Source organism: Mesoplodon bidens, assembly GCF_964165515.1.
Source record: "Mesoplodon bidens genome assembly, chromosome: 4".
Classification (NCBI taxonomy): Eukaryota; Metazoa; Chordata; class Mammalia; order Artiodactyla; family Ziphiidae; genus Mesoplodon; species Mesoplodon bidens.
The window spans coordinates 122,026,595-122,049,097 of record NC_138160.1 but is presented as its reverse complement, the minus strand read 5'-3'; the positions used below and the strand labels follow the sequence as shown (position 1 = coordinate 122,049,097).

Here is a 22,503-nt window from a genome sequence, read left to right as displayed (position 1 = left end):
ATCCACGTGACTCACCGAGGTTGCCTGCATTCATATCTAAAAATACAGGAAATCTGCAGCCAAGGCAAATTTGGCTCATTGGCTCATGGGTTTTTGATTCAAATGCTGCACATTTAGAGATAGTGGTTTTATATTTATACCAGCCAGCTGCAAAGGAGCTTCTGCTGCTCAAATGACAGAGACTAGGTGGAAGTCTAGAAGCAAAGAGGATCAGAAGACTTAACTGCTTCTACACATTTTATCTGAGAGTCATGGGATGACACCTCCTCAGTCACGCGGAACATGAGATCTGAGGTCTTCTGCAAGCTACAAGGATTGAGCTTCCTTGGGCAATGGGTGTGCCCCATGAAATGCCGGTCTCCAAAGAGGACAGAGGGAGTCATGAGCTATTAAAGACAGAGTAGGGTGTGGCGGTCACATGAGTGGTGGAGCGCTACTTGGACTGGTGGTAACCAAGTCCACAGAGAGGGTGTGGAGCCTTGGACTGGCCATTTTTTGTTTTATCCAATTCCATTTAATGTCTCTTCCAGTAATGCCTGTGGCCATGACCACTGGTGAGTGGGTCAGTTGATTTCTGGGATTTACCTCTTGGACACCCAGATTCCTTCTCAAGAGGCTCCCCCTTCAACCATTGGGAACTGCCTGGCAGAGCCACTGCACTCACCCATCAGGATACTCAGCAGCTTCTGCACTCTGGAATTGACCCCCACGATTCGGTAGAGCCCTTGCTCATTGATCCCTGAGAAGAGAAACAGTGATGATTTAATTAGAGGCACATCAGAACACAAGTCAGGCCAACCCAGCCAAATGCACTTTTTTTTATTTTCTCGGGCCTTCTAAAAGCTGCTCTAATTAAAGTCCCCTGTCACTCAGCTCTGCTCTTAGCAAAGGAGTGGGATTTGGTACAACTGTCTAGGATTTCATGGATGTGCTGCACACTTCAGCCCTCGTATTAGTTCAGTCATCAGAGGGGCAGGAAACCTCCTCTTCTCTTGCCAAGGCAGTATCTGAAGAGTTTTGAAAGATGTGAAATATATAATTTTAAACATGTCATATTTAACCAGTTTTTTAATTTAAAAAGACAAAAATGAAATGATAAAAAAAATTTCATACTACAGAAAAGGATGAACACTTTACAAATTACTTTCACATAGAGAAGGCGAATATTGAGGTGTTGGGGCATTTTTAATTTTTGACAATATTATTAGCCAAAACTGAGAAATTAGAAAATCCATTTATTTGTGGTACAAATATTCTTCATAAAGAAAAAAGAGGGGCTTCCCTGGTGGCGCAGTGGTTGAGAGCCAGCCTGCCAATGCAGGGGACGCGGGTTTGTGCCCCGGTCCGGGAAGATCCCACATGCCGCGGAGCGGCTGGGCCCGTGAGCCATGGCCGCTGAGCCTGTGCATCCAGAGCCTGTGCTCCGCAACGGGAGAGGCCACAACAGTGAGAGGCCCGCGTACCGCCAAAAGAAAGAAAAAAAAGAAAAAAGAGGGTCACCTTTCTTGAACCCAAGAAAACACTCAAATAGACTAAAAGGGGTTTACCTTCAAACACTCAAACAAAGAACCAAAACTAACCCGCCTCAGTACTTTGTTCATTTAACTGCAAGGATTAGATCATCACTGTATCATTTACATTCAGACCAAGTGATATGAAATGACTTTTCTCCTGCTGGTCCTAAGCCCATCATATCTGACACCTCTCAACTAACTGGTCTCTTGCTGCCTCTTATTCCCCTGATGTCCATTCTCCACCCAGTACCCAAAATGAGCTTCTCAAAGTGTCAATCAGTTCAAACCATCTCTTTTCTTAAAAACCTTCCAATGGCTTCCCATTGCATCTGGATCACAATTAAAACTGTAAGGCCAAAATAAAAAAAAATAAAATAAAAAATAAAAAATAAAATAAATAAATAAATAAATAAATAAAAAACTGTAAGGCCCTACATGGTTGAGCACAGGCCCACCTCTGATTGCTTTATCAACCACCTTCATGCTGCTCCAGCACCAATGGCCTTCCTGTTACTCCAATATACAAAGCTCATGCCTCCAAACCTCAGCCTCTGAACAAGATTCCCTCTACCTGTAACACTCTTCTCCCAGATCTTTTCATCATTCAGGTCTCAGCTTACATACAACCTCTTCAGTAGAAAGCATCCCAATGACCAACACTATTGGCCACTGCCTTACACCCAGTTTTCTTTTCTTTATAGTAGTTAACAGTATCTGAAATCATCTTTCCTATTTGGTTTCTTGTTTGTCTTCCACCACAACTACCAAGTAAACTTTAAGTACAGTGATTCTGTCTTCTTTACCATTATATCCCCAGCACCTAGATCAGTCTACAATATAGGACAGAATGAATAAAACATTCATCAGTTTGGGCCCAAAACAAAATTTCCTGGAATAAACTTGGGAAAAGGCTGACTCTGCAGTGTCTTCAACAAGACTTCTACAAAAGTGGAACTGATAAACAAAAGGAAGTGGTCTGGAATGAGAGGATTTTACAGCTCAAATGGATTGTAAAAGCATGTACATCAGGACTTCCCTGGTGGTCCAGTGGTAAAGAATCTGCCTTCCAATGCAGGGGACGTGGGTTCGATCCCTCGTAGGGGAACTAAGATCCCGCATGTGGCGGGGCAACTAAGCCCTCGCGCCACAACTACTGAGCTCGTGCACCTCAACAAGAGAGTCCACGTGCCACAAACCACAGAGCCCATGCACCCTGGAGACTGGGCACCACAACTAGAGAGAGAACCCACATGCCACAACTAGAGAGAAGCCCACGTGGCACAACTAGAGAGAAGCCCATGCACTACAACTAGAGAGAAGCCTGCGTGCTGCAACCAAGACCCGACGCAGCTAAAAAAAAGCATGTACATCATCCTGCCTGCTTCACCGGCTAGGAGACCCCGGGTCTCCTAAGGGACGGGCCCCAAGTTACTGAGTAGCAGAACCATTATTCAGTCATGTGGTGGCTTGAAGGGCTTATCCTTTCTGAAACATCTCTACTTCTTTTGTCCTTGTGCTTTCCTGGAGCTTGACACACTCCCAGCTCCTGCTGGATGATTAATGGACCTCAGAGAGTAACGGGAAGTCTGTTCACCTCTGGTCACCACCAATATGTGTGTACATACACGTACTGCAGTAGGGAGACAACCCACTCCCTTCCAAGCATTTATGCAAAAATGGTATTTAACACACACCGTCCTTGACTCCTCTTTGTGCTAAATGAAAACTTCTCTAGCTGTTAAAATACATCATGTTCATCCTCAGTTTAGCGGGGGAGGGGACGAGGAGGCAGAGGCTAAGAGACCAGACCAACTGGTGACCCTCTTCTTCCTCTACTGCTTATTGCACATATTTTCTGGTTTTATATCAGAAAAAGTCATCCTCCTGAGCTATGGGTTTGCATTTATCACACAGATTCTGTGAAGGATTTTAAATGATTAGGTGGCCCTCTTGGTTTTGGGGGCTGAAAACTGAGAGACAAAGTGGTCGGCCCACCTCCGGCATGTACATGAACTTCATCGTAGAGGGGAGGGGGCTTCTGTTTTGAACTCATTTTGGGCTCCATTTTTACACCTTTACCTTTGTTAACCCTGTACCTCTGATTTCTCATTCTTTCCTTTTAAAATGATGAGCAAAAATCAAATGGCTGGTGAAAAATTACCTTAGTAATACACACTTTAAAAAAAGTAGAAACTGCAGTTATGGAAAATAGACAAATCCATGGAAGATAGTGAAAAACAGCAGAGACACCCACTGACAACCTGTGCAGGTATGATCTCTCCCCTCCCCACTATCCCCAGAACCAGTTCAGAGTGGGCAGGCTGGTTTGTAACTTGCATTTTTCACTTAATATATAATAATGAAAATCTTGGATTTCAATAAATATATTTCCACTGCATTTTTAGTGATTCACTGTTTCACTGCATGCATGTAGCACACTGCTGATTTAACCAATTTTTGAGACATTTGGCCAGTTTCTGATTTTTTTGCCTTAACACCATAGTATAAACATCTCTGTGGCTCAAGTTGGCCCATGACCTTATTTCCTCAAGATCAGTCCCCAGAAATCTCGTCTACTACTTTACATTCTCTGCCTATATTTTACATATCTTTGCAAGCTACCTGAACTCTTCATTGAAGGAAGGTACAGCAGAAATAAGGAAACATCTATAAGAATGTTAGCACACATTAAAATAATTACCTTGGAAAGAATACTTTTTGACTAGGCACCTAGGAATAGAACTTATAAGGGTATTTTTTTTTCTTCCCCTCTACTCAGTGCTTCATAGCCTTTATAAACATGCTTATATTTCTGAACTGGCATATTTCTGTTTTAAAAGACAGAACTTCCTCAAACAAATAAAAAGGGCTGGAGGGTTGAGAGGCTGTAGAATAAATAAGATTCCCATCTTTGACAATGGTTCAAATCAAATCCAGTGGAAAGACAGTGATCAGCTTTTCTCTGCGTACAACAGACAGTGCATTCAAAGCTCGAAACTGCCGGAACTGAGGAATCCCCTCTGCGGCGATCTTTGCAGAGGGGACGGAGATCACGGGGACGAACCAGCTTCCCTGACCTCAAAGCGCTGTTCCTACGGACCCAGGAAAGGTCAGTGTTTGACAGGCAGGGCCTGACCACAGCACCACGGCAGGAAAACAGGGGCCTGACCCCTTCTCCCTACCCAGATAGTGCCCAGGGCAGGGTTCCTAACCTGGGGTCTACAGAGCCCAAGAGGCCCACTAGAGAATTCAGAGTGTCTATCAACTTCCATAGGAAAACAACCACACCTTTATTTCCACTAACCTATAAGTGAAATTAAACATTTCCTTCCACTGCAATATAAGCAACAAATCACAGCATTAGCAGTACCTGCAACTTGGTCAGAAACCACAGATATTTTCCGAACACATTACAGCTGTTACAGACACCCTGAACCATCACTATTTCTGAATTATGCTAGTTATCAGACCCACCACTGTAACTGAAAGTGTTAACAAAGAAACATATATATTATTATACCACAACCATGGTTTTAGTATTTTAACTGAATTTCAGTAACTGGATTCCTTATAATCCCATGTATTTGATATGCATGCATTTAAAACAATCTTCTGATCAGCCAAAGAGGTTGACGACTAAATCAGTTGAGAGCCCCTCCACTTCAGAGCAACAGGCCTTGTGGAAACACACCGCCAATGGCATTTGGAGAGTTAAAGAGTCACTTGAAATTGGGAATCAGCAGGTAGCAGGTCTGCCACCTCACCAGATGCGTAACCTTCACTGAGAACAATGCCATCTGTTGAACTACTTTACCTCTGGTTTCCACAGCGTGGATGCATTTCCTGATTATGCTGAAGCCAATGCTGTCCAACTGTGCAGCTGAAAGAGGAAGAAAGGGGCAGTCAAGTTGCTAGCCGTGCACACCAACCCCGGAACAGTGCTTGACCAACCCAGAATGACTCAGTCCCATGGCGCGGCCATGTAGCCTTTTTATTTTTTCCACTGAAAGTACAGGAATGATTCAAAATGTAAAATTGCTGGCATTCATGAGGAGCTTACCATATGCCAGGCACAGTGCTAAGTACCATTTTGCACATACTATCTCATTTAATTTTCATGGTAACTCTCTGCAAGGTTATCCTCTATTTACAGCTGATGAAACTGCAGCACAGAGTGATGAGCACTTTACTGAAGGAGTAACTAAGCAAACTTTAAATTGTTTTGTTAGTATCAGGAGCTGTAGGACTAACTGCTTGTTGGTCTCCTTCAAAAAGCATAAAGTAAATGCTCAATAAATGTCAGGTAAGTGCTCCACAGAGCTCACCTTGTTTAACCCTAGCAAGTCCTCTAGGTTGGTACTATCATGAGTCCCAAATTACACATGAAGAAACTGAGATTTGGCAAAGCTAAATATCTTGACCAAAGTTGCAGAGTTAATATGTGGGAGACTCGCTCCAGAGCCTGTACAACTTTAAATGCCTTAAAAGTGACTGAAAAATAAAATAAAAGTAAACATTAAAAAAAAAAAGTGACTCTGAGTTAAAGGGGAATAAAATTCTGCTCAGATGACTAGAAAAAAGGAAAAGTGACCAGGAGGACAATTAAAATAGCCAAGGACAAAGAAGCTATCTAAGGAAAAAGCAATAAGGCAGAAGAGCCCTCCTCTGTGTGGTAAATCAGCAGGTGGTGACAGGTTCTCCATCTGCTCCAAAACCCCCTAATGTCACTCAGAAAATAAATGGCAAATAGCAGCAACTTCTTCCACAGCATAGAACCAACTGCCAACCTGGCAACAGGGCTGGAAACCCACCAAAATTCATCCCCATGCTTTGGTTACCCAATGATTAGACGTGGGTGGTAATCTATAAGAATGGGTTCATCTTTGACCTCCTTAGGACATCAGGACAAGACATTCTACAAACCAGTGTTCCGAGTGGAAAAGGGAATGGCAGAAAGGAGGAAGGTGCGTATTTATAAACACTTGTCATCATCCCAGGGCAAGAAATAAACTTGTAAAATATGAGAACTGAGCTGAACTTGAACTCAGCTTGGATCTAACCCAAATGGAATCTCTCCAATTCTTAATATATATGGGTGAATGTAGGTCCAATGAAGAAAAAAATCCTTTAAAAAAATAACTGAAAATTCCCCAAATCAAATTAAAAAGTAATTCTAATTTCCCCAAACTTCTCTCCCCAAAAAGAATCAGCTCTTGCTCTTACATGTGTACTTATCACTTGGTGGTACTTATTAATAAATATACTTGGCCTCTAGGATAGTAAGTAAAGTACCAGAAAAGGAGGAAAACAATGTTCTTCTTCCCGGAGACCACCTGCTATACAAATCATTGTTCTTATACCCTTAGAACTATAAGGAGCCTACTAACTCAATCCCTTGCTTCTTCTAGTATGAACCAAGTGTTTACTCTGCAAATTGTGTTGTATCAAGCTTTCTGATTCAGATCGAGATCACTCTTCCAAATGAAACTCAACTCATACCACAGACTTTTCCCAAATTTTATAACAAACTGTAATACACAGCCTAAATATCTGTTGGAATCTAGGCAAGATTTTTTTTAAATAACGACCTTACTGAGATATAATTCACATATTTAAAGCTTACAGTTCATTAATTTCTAGCATATTTACAAATATATAGATCATCACCCTCTACATAACATTTTCATCATCCCCCATGAAAAACCTCATACATATTAGCAGTAACTCCCTATTTCCCCCACTCCCTCAGCTCCTAGAAACCACAAATCTACCTTCTGTCTCTATAGACTCGCCTATTCTGGACATTTCATATAACTGCAACCATATGATACACTGTCTTTTGTATCTAGTTTCTTTCACTTAGTATAATGTTTTCCAGATTCCTCTATGTTGTAGCATTAATACACTTCATTCCTTTTTATGACTAAATAATATTCCATTGTCTGGATATACCCCATTCCATTTACCCATTCATCAGCTGTTGGTTTCTACTTTTTGCCTATTATGAATAATGCTACTAGGAACACCCGCGTACAAATCTTTGTGTGGACGTATATTTTCATTTCTCTTCAGTATGTACCCAGGAGTGGAAGTGCTAGGTTATATGGTAACTCTATGCTTAACTTTTTGAGGAAATGCCAAACCACTTTCTAAAGCACTGGACCATTTTACATTCCCACCAGCAACATATGAAGGTTCCAATTTCTCCACATCCCTGCCAACATCTGTTATTGTCTTTTTTATTACTGCCGTTCTGGTGCATGTGAAATGGTAGCTCATTGTGGTTCTGACTTGCATTTCCCTAATGACTAATGATGTTGGGCACCTTTTCATGTGTAGGGGAGAATTTTCATTCCTTTATACAATAGTCAGAACAGAGCCTACTGGCAAGTATTTGTTAGAGGGGAAATTACTTTCTATACTTAAGGAGGTTTCCCAAATGTCCATGTGATTCAATAGTCAGTTGAAGCCTTTTGGTTCTTCTTTTGAGATGTGCTTAAGAGGATCCTTGCATACGAATGATAGTCAAAGAAGTTTGGGAGATTAAGAACTGCAGTTGTGGACAGTGCTCTGGGGAGCTGTTGAGACAGATTGCAAATTTGGAAATTTTAAGAGTAGGTTTGTGAACATGGTCTTGTTCTAGGCATTGATGAAGTTCTGTTCTGGACAAAGAGTATTTTGCTTCCTTAACCTGTGAACATGGATAAAAGTTTTGAAAAACTGGAAATAACCTGGCAGCTGACAGTGATGACCCCAGTGGCCAGAAGATATGTGCTCATAAAGCCACCAGCCCAACTAGCAGAAGAAATACGGACAAAGCTAGATATAACCCTGTAGAGACAAATCAGTCCTTGACCTTTTCTCATGGAACTGTGGGAAGCTGGATTCTTTTCTAGGTAAGTAATGGCTAATGGAAGAGAACACAATGGAACCTCCCAAGTATATCCAGAAAAAAACTAAATTCCACTAACCTACATTAACTACAATTATTTATTTTGGAAAATGGCAAAGCAACCCCCTGCGCCACCCCCCACAAATCTCTGAATAAATGTTCCTTCTTTGGTTTTCCCAACATTAGAAGTTCTCCATTTTGTTTTATAACAGCAAACCCCTTTTCTTTAAATAAATCTTACACAGATGCTACACATAAAGGCCTTCCACATTACACGTGTAACAGTATTTATTAGTATATATTAGTTGTCTAAGTCCAAATACATATCACAAATTCACATACTGCAAAGTCAAATGCTAAGAGCGCAAGGTAACTCTCTATTAGCCTCTAATGTGTTCAAGTCGTGTACTGATAATTATTGCAGTTTTATAAACAAAACTGGGTTCAGAAATAGAATTCATAGCAAACAACAGTTCCCAATAAGGAACTCATGAAATATAGTTTACCTACTGTTATTCCAAATCTCTGAACTAGAACTGGTATAAATTATTACACTGCTCCCTGCACTGGCACTTCCCTGTATCTCTCTGTCTCTGGTACCACCCCCACCACACACACACACATACACACGCACGCACACGCACAAACACAGGTTTGACTGCTACTCTCATCAACCTGAGCTTCCTGCTGATGTTATGATTAGGTTACTAATGATGAACAACTGCTTTCTTATTTAACATGTACCGAGTACCACCGATGTGATACGGACCATGGTGCATCCATAACCAGATCATTAGTCCTGATCTCTGCCCAGCAGGTACATAATCTAAGTTAATTGAGATCTCCTACTTGAAAAATCCAGTTTCCACTAAAAGGTTTAGAACACCATCACCACCGAGCAGAGTTTGCTAATGACAGAAAAAATCTGAGCAGCCCGCCAGATGGAAGCGGCTGTCCTTAATCCCTTCAAGCAGGTGATTCAGCTCTTTTACTGAGCCCAGGCTCAGAAAAGGTCAGGGATTTATTTGCAATTGCTGTATCCTTATAATCTCCAGAAATAATCTCTCATTAAATATCTACTTGCATTATTCCCTTAATTTGACTGGTGATGAATTGCTGCAGGGCCGGTGGCTTCCAGGCCTGACACCCACCGTCTGGCAGTTAAGGCTTGGACCAGCTTACCTTCCTGACTCACCCTCGAGTTCACCTCTGCCCAGGTTTACGCACAGGGCAGCCCAAACAGTTGTCGTATAATGAATGTTCACAGAGCTCGCATCGAACACCCAGGTTGACGCACCAAGTTAGAAAAGGGTCATCCCCTTAACTGTCATGTCAACTTTTGAAGCATTATTTGTCTGCTTTTAGAGAAAGGAAAGGGCCAGGGTCACACAAACCTATTTTCTCAAAGCTCTCTGGAGAACAGGAGGACATGAGACAGGTGGTTTGACTCTCAGCCAACCTGGAGAATATTAGGGCTGAAGTGGGAGGAGGATGCCTGGCAGACCTTTGGGGCTTATGCTTATCATGCACAGGGTACGAACTCTGAGAGTAAGGAGGCAGGTTAAATTCAGGAACTGACTGTTTTACTGCAAAGGGCTTAAAATAACAACATACTGTAAGGTTCAGTCAAATTGTTTAAAAGAAGGAGGCTGGTGGGCCAGGTACAGACAGGATTTTAGCATAACCTTCAATGCCCTGTTCTGTAGCTTCTAGTACCTCACACTACCTCATCTGACACTGCCTGGCCTTTAAAAACAAAACAAAACAAGCAAAAAACCCCAAAAGAGGCATGTAGGTGATGGTAGAGGGTGAGAACTCCAATAAAATCATGAGCCTAGGGGTCTTCCCTGGTGGCGCAGTGGTTGGGAATCCGCCTGCCGATGCAGGGGACGCAGGTTCGTGCCCCGGTCTGGGAGGATCCCACGTGCCGCGGAGCGGCTGGGCCCGTGGGCCGTGGCCGCTGGGCCTGTGCGTCCGGAGCCTGTGCTCCGCAACGGGAGAGACCACGGCAGTGAGAGGCCCGCATATCGCAAAAAACAAACAAACAAACAAAAAAAAAAAAATCATGAGCCTAACCCTCAGCACTCCCCTTCTTTCTTACCCCCCATATCCAAATTATCACCTCAATTTTACCTCCTATTGAGTCTCAATTTTATCTAGTTCTCTCTGCCTTCACCACACCCACCCTGGTCCTGGACCAGGTCCTGGTCATCTGCTACCAGGATGGTTCCAAGCCCCTCCTAACTGGTCTCTTCACACCTCCTCTGGCTCCCTCCAAGCTGCCCTCCACCCCGCAGCACCCATGACCTTGACAAAACCAGACCACATTACCCCTCTGCTTAAACACTCAGTGACACCCCATTGCTCTTGGGACGATAACCCCAGCCCTTAACATGGCCCACACAGCCCTGCATGGTCTGGCCCCAGCCTCATCTCAGTCCTTCCCCTATGTCTCAGCATCCCAACCACACTGGCTTCCTCTCCGAGTATCCAACTGACCACGCTTTCTCCTCAGCCTTTGCACAAGCTGTGGATTTCACCTGGGAGCCCCTTGGCCCAAATAACTCAGAATTCTCAGGTCTCCCCCATCAAGTATCATCTCCTCAAAAAAGCCTCTCTGACCCCTCCACCTAGATTAATGCCTCCATCATGCACTTGGATATAATGCCATCAACCTCTCCTTCAGAGTATGCAGCACAATTACAGGTTTACCTTTATTAGTATAATGCAGGGAATTCCCTGGCAGTCCAGTGGTTAGAACTCCGCGCTTTCACTGCCAAGGGCCCAGGTTCAATCCCTGGTTGGGGAACTAAGATCCCACAAGCTGCATGGTATGGCATGAATGAACGAATGAATGAATGAATAAATGGTATGATCCTGCAAAAAATGTCTGTCTATCAAACTAGATATGCACGTTCATAAAGGCAATGTATAACTTTACTTATTTATTTTATTCACTACTATATCTCTGTCTTTCACTGTCCCCTATAGTGCTAGAAATGAAGTGGAAGCCTGTAACTTTTCATTTGGTGTAATTTTTCACTTTGGATGCAAGGATAGGTAAATTGGTGACTGAATGGCAGGAAGAGTTGCTGAGGGGCAGTGTCTTAGAGTCAAAATTACCTTTCAAACTTCAACTGATGTAAACCCTATGAAAGTAGATGAGTTAAGTAAGCTTCTGGTCCTCAGCTATTTCATCTTTTGAGAGGATATAGAGGTTAAATAAAGAAATGAATGGCTTAATCTAACCACTTCCTTCCTTCCTGTATCAGTACAAAGAGGTATTACCACCAAACAGTACAGCCCCAAGAATCAGTCCTAGAAAAGGGAAAAATGAAACCTGTGCAAGCCAAGACATGGAATAGAAGAGATAAAACCAAGTTTAGGTTTCCTGGACACTTTTAGAAATCTTTTGCTTGCCCACTGAGGCATCACTATCACTGTGCTGCATGTGGTATGAAACTAGGCTGCCTACTTCTTTTCACGTCATACTAACTGAGCCATCTAAACAGTCAGACAGGCCTGAGCATTGAGAAAGCTCTAGAAGACAAGAGCATTCCCCCCTAGAATTTTGTGCTACCCACTCTTCAGGTCCAGGAGCCCCTCTGCTAAAAATTACTGACCTGCTGTTGCCTATCTCCAAATCATCAGTATTCACAACACCCAGAAACTAGGCAACAAGTGGCCAAATCACCAATTCTGAATAGAAGGGACCTTTCCATATCATAGGTTGACTGATGGACATATAGTCTGAAAAAAACGATGCTTTGGGATATGCCCAAAGTTACCCCATATGTGCATCCCAGGAATTCTAACAGACCTCAAACCTCTCCTTCTCAAAAGGAGAGGAGCTGACCTACCTGAATTAGGCTCAGCATGAATTAGATGGAATTACCACTTTGCTAAAGCTGGTATTCGACAAGTTTTTCCTAGTCTGAAAAACTTCCCTAGGAAATTTATTCAACTTTCCTTTGATCAAAAAACCACCTTTCAAGTGTTTTTTTATGGGAGAAATGGAATTTGCTAGAAATAAAAACAAGAGAACTGAGACGTAAAGGAAGTCACTGCTGCGCTTTTAATGTGGATGGATACAGGAGGTTGTCTGGAGTTTCTGAGAGCGGCCCACCATTTTATGGACAGTTCCCAGGGCATGTTCTCACCACAGAAATTTACTCAATTTCCCTATGTAATTTGCTCTGTGATTTGCTCTTTAAAGCTCGGCCTGCCTGGCTCATTCTGAATTTAATCCATTTCAGCATCATTAAAAGCCATGAAGAAAAACACCCACATTGAATTGAATACAAAATCCCATCTGCAAAAGAGATTTCCAATTGGCTCACACACTCAGAGGAGCTCACACCCTTTCTCCTCAGCATGTGAAGCCCCATAGTTGTCAGGGCTCCCTGGCTGTGGCCCCTGGAAAACCATCCTCATGAAGCTTCCAGTGGGCCCAAAAAAGGTGTGAGTTCTTTACTTTGGCAATTACCCAGAGCCAGTTCTTTTTTTTTTTTTTTTTTTTTTTTGCGGTACGCAGGCCTCTCACTGTTGTGGCCTCTCCTGTTGCGGACGCGCAGGCTCAGCGGCCATGGCTCACGGGCCCAGCCTCTCCACGGCATGTGGGATCTTCCCGGACCGGGGCACGAACCCGCGTCCCCAGCATCGGCAGGCGGACTCTCAAACACTGTGCCAGAGCCAGTTTTTAATCCCAGATCAGCTCCCCAATCCTGTGTGCCATCCCACTCCACTGCCAACTGCCCTATACTCTGTTCCCCAGCTAGGTACTCAGGGAATACGAATGAACTTTAATACTGATTGAAGTCACACAGACAGAAGTGGTATGTACTGGAAAAAGAACAATGAGCTTTAAAGCCAGACAGACCTGGCTTAGAATCCGGTCTCTGCCACCTTAGGTGAGAAGCTTCACCTTCCTCACCTGTGTGGTCGGGATAACTCACCTAGGTGTTGCAAAGGTCAAATGAAATGCACAGCAACTGAGACTTACTTGATATTCAAAAATGGTCATTACCAGTACTACAATATTAGGATGTAGTAACTACAGTACATCATAATATTTGAATCAAACTTTCCAGTTGATGAAAAACTCTTCATACCCAAGTTCATGTTAACCTTACAATAATCCCATGGGGTACCTATTATTACTATTCTTACTAATAACTTCTTGCTGTGTTTCCACACAAGTAAGTATGATGAAGGACAATACATTACCATTTATGGAATAAGTTAATAAATTATAGCTTACTTGATTTTTCCAGTATATCTGTTAAGTTTTTATGATGAGAAAAGCCAGGCTCATGATGTTAAGTGGTACCAACAATGGTGACGGCAGTAGTAACACTTACTGAGCACACAGCGTTGCTCTGGACTGAGCACTTAATTGCATCATATCATCATCATCACCATCCCTATTTTGTAGGCAGGAAACCTTGGTTCAAACAAGGCTAAGGAGCTTCTATGTGATTATGGTGTTAGTGAGTGGTGGAACCAGGATTCTAACTCGGGCTGACTCCAGGGCTCATCCTCTTCTATTCCCTGCTCTTCTGCTGAAGTTCACATAATTAGTCAGAAAAGGACTGAGGCTGGGGTCACATTTTCTGGATTCTGCCCTTTCTACTCCAGTAGCAGTTCCCAAATCTGGTGGACCACAGACCCAGGGGCATGCTTGTTGCAATGCAGATTCTGGGTGCCCCCCCAGAGGCTATGCTTCAGTAGGTGTGAGAATCACACGGGATAACACTGTACTGTACACCAAGCAATTAAAACTATTATCACTAAAGACAGATACAAATGATTACTGACTATTAATTAATGGGTAATATCTATTCCACAGTCCCCATCTGATAATAATGATTAACCAGTGCTATGTACCTCAAAATGTAATGTTGGCTTGTGCCATTGGGGTATATGAAATGATTCTAAGTAGTTCACAAATAAATATTTGCGATAGTTATACACTTATTTTAATAAGCATTATAAATGTATTGGTTTATCACACAAAGCACGACATGTTTTTTAAATAAATGTAGTCTAAATAAATAAATAAATAAATAAATGTAGTCTAAAAAGAGTGAATTGATTTTAAAAAACAGTTAAGTAAATAATATTACAGGTGGCATATGTATATGTTAAAAAAATAATGAAGGGCTTCCCTGGTGGCGCAGCGGTTGAGAGTCCACCTGCCAATGCAGGGGACGCGGGTTCGTGCCCCGGTCCGGGAAGATCCCACGTGCCGCGCGGCGGCTGGGCCCGTGAGCCATGGCTGTTGAGCCTGCGCGTCCGGAGCCTGTGCTCCGCAACGGGAGAGGCCACAACAGTGAGAGGCCCGCATACCACCAAAAGAAAAAAAAATAAAATAATGAAGGTGACAAACAACACATTTGGGAACTACTGTCCTAACTTGTACCACACACCACCTTCAACTTAGCTGAAAGGACAAGACGGGAGGGTACCACATTCTACCAGCAAGCTGTCCTATTTCAATAGTCATCCTTGATTCCTTGCTGTCTTTCACACCCCATATCCAATCTGTTAGCCAGTCCCATCAGTAATAACTTACACCTAGCATCCAACTACTTCTCACCATCTCCAATGCTAATACCTTGGTCCAAGCCACATCATCTTTTGCCTGGACTGCTCCAATAGCCTCTCAACTGTTTCTCCTTTTGCCCCCTACAGTTGATTCTCTGCTGGCAGCCAGAATCATCTTTTAAAAATATACATTGGCTCATGTCACTCGCCTGATCAAAACTCTCCAGGGACTTCTCATGACACTTACAACACAACCCCATCTCCTGACCACAGCCTCACATGGTCCAGCCTACCTGACCACTCTCCCTCTGGCCTTTGCCAATCCCGTCACAAGGGTCCTTCCTGATACTCCTTGAACACCGCTAGTTCATCCCCTCTGCCGCAGGGGGCCTTTGTACGTGCTGGTTCCTCTGCCAGCTCCTGACAGGCGACCCTCCCTCTGTTTGTTCAGGCTTCTCCTCAAATGTCACCTCTTGGGGGAGGCCTCCTCTGCTCCTGGTATCTAAAATAGCCACCCTTCAGGGGAGGGATGGACTGGGAGTTTGGGATGAGTAGATACAAACTATTACATATGGAATGGATAAACAACAAGGTCCTACTGTATAGCACAGGGAACGATGCTCAATATCCTGGGATTAAACCATAATGGAAAAGATTAAAAAAATAATGTATATATATATGTATAACTGAGCCACTTTGCTGTACAGCAGAAATTAACACAACACTGTAAATCAAGTATACTTCAATTAAAAATAAATTAAAAATAAAATAAAATAGCCACCTTCCCTTGTTACTCTCTATCCCTTTGCTCTTACTTCTTCATGGCCCTTCTCTCCACCAGGAAGCCTCCCTTTGTTTGCTTGCTTACTGTTTGCTGTCTGCTTCTCTCAACAAGGCAGATAAAGTCCCTGCCTGACAGCTTTACTGTAGCTTCAGTACACATTTCCTGAATGAAGCAACAAATACAACCCACATTTTCACCAGCAGAGACACCAGAAATCAATAGGTAGAGAAGTCCTCGCACTCTAGGAACATCAATGGGGAGCCGCTGGCTGAACACTGGTACCTTCTACAGTTCAGGGGCTCTGCAGGGGGAAGCACAAGACCAACAGGACTGACAGGGATCTCATTCATCCCCTGGCCTCTATGCATGAATGCCACCAATCAGAATTTTCTTCCCTAGCTAACCACATACACAGGAACCTATCTTCTTTTTCATGGTTTCTGGGGACACACATAAAGAAAAAATAAGCTGAGAGGGACTGAGAGTAAAGCAAGTAAAATAGGTAGCAGGGGAAGAGATGAAATCCCTGCCTGGCCTGGAATAAACCTGCCAGCTCTCAGCCTGAGTCAACGGAGGCTCGAAGACAGCTGCAAATTGTTCCAGTTCTCAGCCAGACACAGAGAGCCAAAGTGGCTGCGTCTGGGCTCTTGCACAGTACAGGCTGAGGCCTGCAGATCAGCTTGGAGGGGTAGGGTAGGGAGGACTGTTTCCTTGTGGGCTTTTACATCTGCAATCTCCTAGTCCCCCTTAAAATTCCTAATCAGGGTAGCAGCGAAGGAGCACAGCTTCACACAAGCCTGGGTAATGAGAACCATCTTAATCAGGGCCATTTGTCGCCTACCTGGGACTCTGGACATCCTGAGAATGAATTACAGTTCAGTGGCCTCAATTCCTTTCTGCCTTGAGGCCTGGGTGGCTGTGCACTGATTTCTCAACCAATAGAGATCACCGCCAGCTTTCCGAAGGTGGAAGTGTTTCAAGTGGAAAACCAATTGCCTCTGTCCAGCTAGACCCCTTTCCGGCCTCTACTTAACCGTCCTCCCAACTTATCTGCCCTAGGAACAGTCTAGCTATTTTTTTGATCACAACAAACTCTGAGGCAATAAAAGGCAGGGAAAGAGATGCCATTCAGAATCTGAGGCCTAAGAATTGCACCTGGAGTCACCATGAAGTTGTATGACATGGGCATACATCACCTCTCTGACCCTTTTCCTCAACTCGAAGATCAGGCGTGGTAGAAATCAAATAAAGAGATGTCTGTGAAGGCACTCTGAGGAACTCTAAAAGAAACTGTCCAGTGTCAGGCTTTTGTAAAAATAGCCTCTGGTTTTGGATAATGATGATGTTATTGATAATAACAGCAGAGGGCAACATTTAATGACTGCTTAGAATACCAGGCACCACTGATTTAAGAATTTCCATTCTAATCCCATTTGATCCTCTCAACAAACCAATGATGTAGGCGGTAAAACGATCCTCATTTTACAGATAAAGAAACCAAGGCCTGGAGAAATTAATTTCCCAAGGCCACACACTCAACAGGCCACGAGGCTGGGATTCCAACCCATGCGTGTAATAATATTCTAGAGCCAAGGTTCCCAACCATTACTCACTGTTGCCCCCCAACCCCTCTGCTGTGGGCAACAGTATATGATAGCCTCCGCTAAATCCTACATGCTGAATGGGAGTTTCACACTCTGAACACTGATTAGGGTCGGAAGGAATGATCTTGAGTAACCATTAGTTTGCACTTAGGATGAAGCCTCAGTTTTCTCATCTGAAAATGGGGTCAATACTACCATCTGTCTCATAGGGTTCTTACAAAGATCAAATAATATAATGTAGGTCAGACACTGAGCACATTGTCCCCTATATAGTATGTGCTAATGATAATGTTTACCATTAATTATGTCATTAATCAAGAGCCTGCACTTGGTGGCAGTGGGGAAAATCTTTCAGTCTCTGTCTCAACAGCCCTTACACTGGGCTTTAAGAGTTAAAGATGCCACCAGGGACCTGCTCACTGTTGCTTGGCTGAAGCCCAAACTGGGATGCCAAGGGGCAGCTGGCACCTGCCAGGCGGCAGCCTGCTATCTGTCCAGAGCCCACACCACTGAGCGGAAGGGGATGTTAGGCCACAGCAAAGTCACACACTGGCTGCATCTGTCAGTCTAAAGTTGGCTGAGGAGAGGATGGATTTGTGAGGTGTCCTCTAGGACAAGCAAAAAGGCTCCTGACTGTCCAGGTAAGTCTGAGGAGCACCACAGCCAGCCATGTCCTTGGGGGATGGGGTGTCACCCAACAAAAGGGCCGGGAACCCAAAGAATAGTATCTCTGAGACAACAACCCATTCCTTCTCCTTCCTCTCTTGCTAGACCCCAGCACACTCAAGCTGGGGTGTTGCCACGCCACAAGAGCCACAGCAACCAGCTGTGCCGTGCACACAACTCATAAGAAAAGCAGGGTGCAGGGGGTCAGCACTTGGGGAGATAGAATGAAGCCATCTCCCCTGACTGTGGCTCAGGAGACGAAAGTGGTGGTGACGGAAACCTGCCATGGAGGGGAAAGGAGAAAGAAGGACCGAGAGGGGCTGGGGGCAGTGGGAAGGGAACACAGGCCAGGGAAGGAGTGAGCACCTGTCTTCTATCGGCCTGGCCTGGCAGGCGCGGAAAAAAACCTGGAGGGGAAGGTGCCCTCAGCTGACTGCCCCGTGGGCCAGTGCACAGGAGGTCAGGCTGCCATGCCCACTAATGCCGTCTATCCTTCCCAGGTTTAAGAGGGGAAATGTTCTATTTATAAGGCACCGACCAGTGGAGACCTGGCAGCCGCTGGATGGCTCTGATCCCATAGGGATCCTGGTTACCGGAGGCTGCCTTCCCCGGCCTCTCAACTGTGGGTATTCTCACAGCAAAAGGCTGAAGGCAACTGGAAGCAAAAGGCAAAAGAAAAGCCTCTTTCCTGCCCTTCGTTGCTTTCATGAGACTGCTGGACTTTTAGTGATGGCTGAAGGCTTTAGAACATTTTAAAAAGAGTGACCCATGTGATCCCGTCAAGCCTTCCCATGTGAGCTTCAAGACTCAATCTCTTTTTCTGTTTTACAGATCAAGGGAAGCTGAGGCAGAGAGATGAAGGGAATGCAGAGACCACAGGCAGGGCAATGGGCAAGCAGAGCAAAGGTAATGAGGCCCTTCCCATCTCCTCCCCCAGGGCTCAATCTTGTCCTCACGAAACAAGAAAAGCCTTGACCCAGCACCATCAGAGAGTCTGACCTGAATAACGGCCGAAAGAACGAGCATGTGTAACGGAAACAACATATAAAGCAGCTTTGGTTGTGCTGCCAAAGGCCCACGGGAGAGTAGTGGGTCATGTTACAGTTCTGTACCTGGGAAGCTCGAGTCACTGAAACATGTGACTCTGGCTCTCCCAGCATCATGCATGACATGTGAGGAGCAACAGATGGCTCTCAAGAGGAGGCTCACTAAGAAGGAACATGGGATGGCCCCTCAGTGGCAAAGAGCCAGGTGGGTTAGGTATTGGAGCCTGATGATGAAACTCCTTCCAGCCCCAAGGGGTTGGCCACACAATGACAGATGGCATGGCAGAACAAAGATCTCATGCACATCAAGAATAGTGGGGGAAATGATGTTGGCAATCAGGCAGACTCTGGTTTGAACACCAGCTCCACTACTTCTCACCTCTGGTACCTTGACTTCTTTAAGCTTGTTTGCTCACTTGCAACTCACTTGTGAAAAGCATTTCTGCAAACGGTACCCATCCATGTACCACACTCACGCTCCCTGCCATAACCTCATGCTGTCTTGAATAGACTAATATTTAAAAACCTATTTTTGTATTACGCTAAGGGTTAACAGACTTATAGCCCATGGGCCAACTTCACCACCGACTGTTTTGTAAATAGAGCCACCCCCTTCATTTCCGTATTGTCTACGACTGCATTCACACCACCATAGCAGAGTTAAACAGTACCGCAAATCTGAAAATCTGGCCCTTACCTGAAAAAGCCGACCCCTGTGCTAAGCAGTAACATTTAGAAAACTGGGGCGGAGGGCGGGGGTATGTTTACTTGTGTCCCTCGCCACCAATACACATTAAATAAATATATAAATTTAAATGGCAACTGAAAATGTTTGTCCTGTCCTGTCCAAAATGATCTTGGGTATCACCAGCAGTGCACATACCCCACTTTGAAAAATGCAGTCGTGGGCTTCCCTGGTGGCGCAGTGGTTGAGAGTCTGCCTGCCGATGCGGGGACACGGGTTCGTGCCCCGGGCCGGGAAGATCCCACATGCCGCGGAGCGGCTGGGCCCGTGAGCCATGGCCGCTGAGCCTGTGCGTCCGGAGCCTGTGCTCCGCAACGGGAGAGGCCACAACAGTGAGAGGCCCGCGTACCGCAAAAAAAAAAAAAAAAAAAAGAAAAATGCAGTCGTGAGGATTCAGTGAATTAACATAAGGCATCGAGCCCGAATCAGCACAGATGTTGGCTGCTGCCCTTTGTTCTCCTCCCCTGCTCCCCTCAGAAGCAGTTCAGCCAATCCAGTGTGCTCTTTCCTCCTCTTATGGGAGAGGCATGACCAGATAACAATAAGGATAACAACAACGGTAATTAGGCACTTATTCTCTAATATGCCAGATAATGTGCTGAGCTGTTATCCTCACAGCAAGGCTATGAGGTAGGGGTTGTGATTTATCCCCATTCACAGAAGATGAAACAGAAGCTTAGAGAGGCCCAGCCCTGACCTGCAGTTCCATGGCCAGTGGGCCCGCACGATAATCTGCACCATTCAAACGGTACCCTTCACGGAAACAAAAGCTTTCCCAGTCCACCCAGCAGGACCTTCCCACAGGAAATAACCTGAAATATGTACAAAGCCTGATGCACAAGGATGCTCAGCCTGATGTCATTTGTAAAAGGAAAACTCTGCAAAGGACATTCAAGACCACTGACAGGAAATGGTTCAAAAAATTAGGATGTAAAATTATGACAGAGCATTCAACAACCATTATAAATAATACTTATAAACAGCTTTCATCAACTGGGAAAATGCTTGAGAATTTTTAAAAGCAGAATCACAACAGCATATTCAGTATAATGCCAATTAAGTCAAAATACATATTGACATTTGCAAAATAAATATAAGACATCATGAAAAAAAAGGCAAGGAAGAAAAGAAGTATCTCTGGGGGTGATATTATAGATGAGTTTTATTGAATTTTTGAAAATCCTTACAATTTCCTTAATATTCCACATTGAGTTCATAATATTTTTATAAGAAGCAAAAATACAACATTGTCAACCCCCTTAGGAATGAGGTTCAGAGATTCAATGTCTGCACCCTACAGATAACTAGATCCTTCTTCCAACTTTTCAAACTTTCACCTATCACTGCTCTTCCCCTCACTGCCACTGTGAATGACAAGTTGGCAAACTGCAGTGGGTTCTTGAGCATTATGCAAATACAAAGGATTTCTGCCAAAGTACTAGGTTAAAAACAAACTGGAAGGGACAAGACTCTTAGATAGCCTCATCCACCAGAGGGCAGACAGCAGAAGCAAGAAAAACTACAATCCTGCAGCCTGTGGAACAAAAACCACATTCACAGAAAGATAGACAAGATGAAAAGGCAGAGGGCTATCTACCAGATGAAGGAACAAGATAAAACCCAGGAAAAACAACTAAATGAAGTGGAGATAGGCAACTTTCCACAAAAAGAACTCAGAATGATAGTGAAGATGATCCAGGACCTCAGAAAAAGAATGGAGGCAAAGATGGAGAAGGTGCAAGAAATGTTTAAGAAAGACCTAGAAGAATTAAAGAACAAACAAACAGACATGAACAATACAATAACTGAAATGAAAAATATACTAGAAGAAATCAACAGCAGAATAACTGAGGCAGAAGAATGGATAAGTGACCTGGAAGACAGAATGGTGGAAGTCACTGCCACAGAACAGAATAAAGAATAAAGACTGAAAAGAAATGAAGACAGCCTAAGAGACCTCTGGGATAACATTAAACACAACAACATTGGCATTATAGGGGTCCCAGAAAGAGAAGAGAAAGAGAAAGGACCCAAGAAAATATTTGAAGAGATTATAGTCGAAAACTTCCCTAACATGGGAAAGGAAAGAGCCACCCAAGTCCAGGAAGTGCAGAGAGTCCCAGGAGGATAAACCTAAGGAGAAACATACCGAGACACACTGTAATCAAACTGACAAAAATTAAAGACAAAGAAAAATTATTGAAAGCAACAAGGGAAAAATGACAAATAAAATACAGGGGAACTCCCATAAGGTTAACAGCTGATTTCTCAGCAGAAACTCTACAAGCCAGAAGGGAGTGGCATGATATACTTAAAGAGATGAAAGGGAAGAACCTACAACCATGATTACTCTACCCAGCAAGGATCTCATTCAAACTTGATGGAGAAATCAAAAGCTTTACAGACAAGCAAAAGCTGAGAAAATTCAGCACCACCAAACCAGCTCTACAACAAATGCTAAAGGAACTTCTTTAAGTGGTAAACACAAGAGAAGAGAAGAACCTACAAAAACAAACATAACAATTAAGAAAATGGTACTAGGAAAAGACATATTGATAATTACCTTAAACGTGAATGGATTAAGTGCTCCAACCAAAAGACACAGGCTCACTGAATGGAGACAAAATCAAGACCCATATATATGCTGTCTACAACAGAAGCACTTCAGACCTAGAGACACATACAGACTGAAAGTGAGGGGGTGGA

The 22,503-nt window shown here is 43.8% G+C and overlaps 1 protein-coding gene across 3 annotated transcripts in view; it reads right to left on the bottom strand.

The window, feature by feature from the left end:
- The window catches only part of ARHGAP26 (Rho GTPase activating protein 26), a 483,661-nt gene that overhangs the window by 197,730 nt on the left and 263,428 nt on the right, over window positions 1-22,503 (bottom strand). For all 3 annotated transcript variants that reach the window (XR_014015710.1, XM_081232450.1, XM_081232451.1), the window contains exons 13-14: window positions 5,329-5,394; window positions 665-739 (exon numbers count right to left, since the gene is read on the bottom strand). Coding sequence is in view for 2 of the 3 variants with exons in the window: in XM_081232450.1 (XP_081088576.1) it covers window positions 665-739; window positions 5,329-5,394 (141 nt within the window). In the remaining variant the exon portion in view is untranslated. The remainder of the gene's footprint in view (window positions 1-664; window positions 740-5,328; window positions 5,395-22,503) is intronic.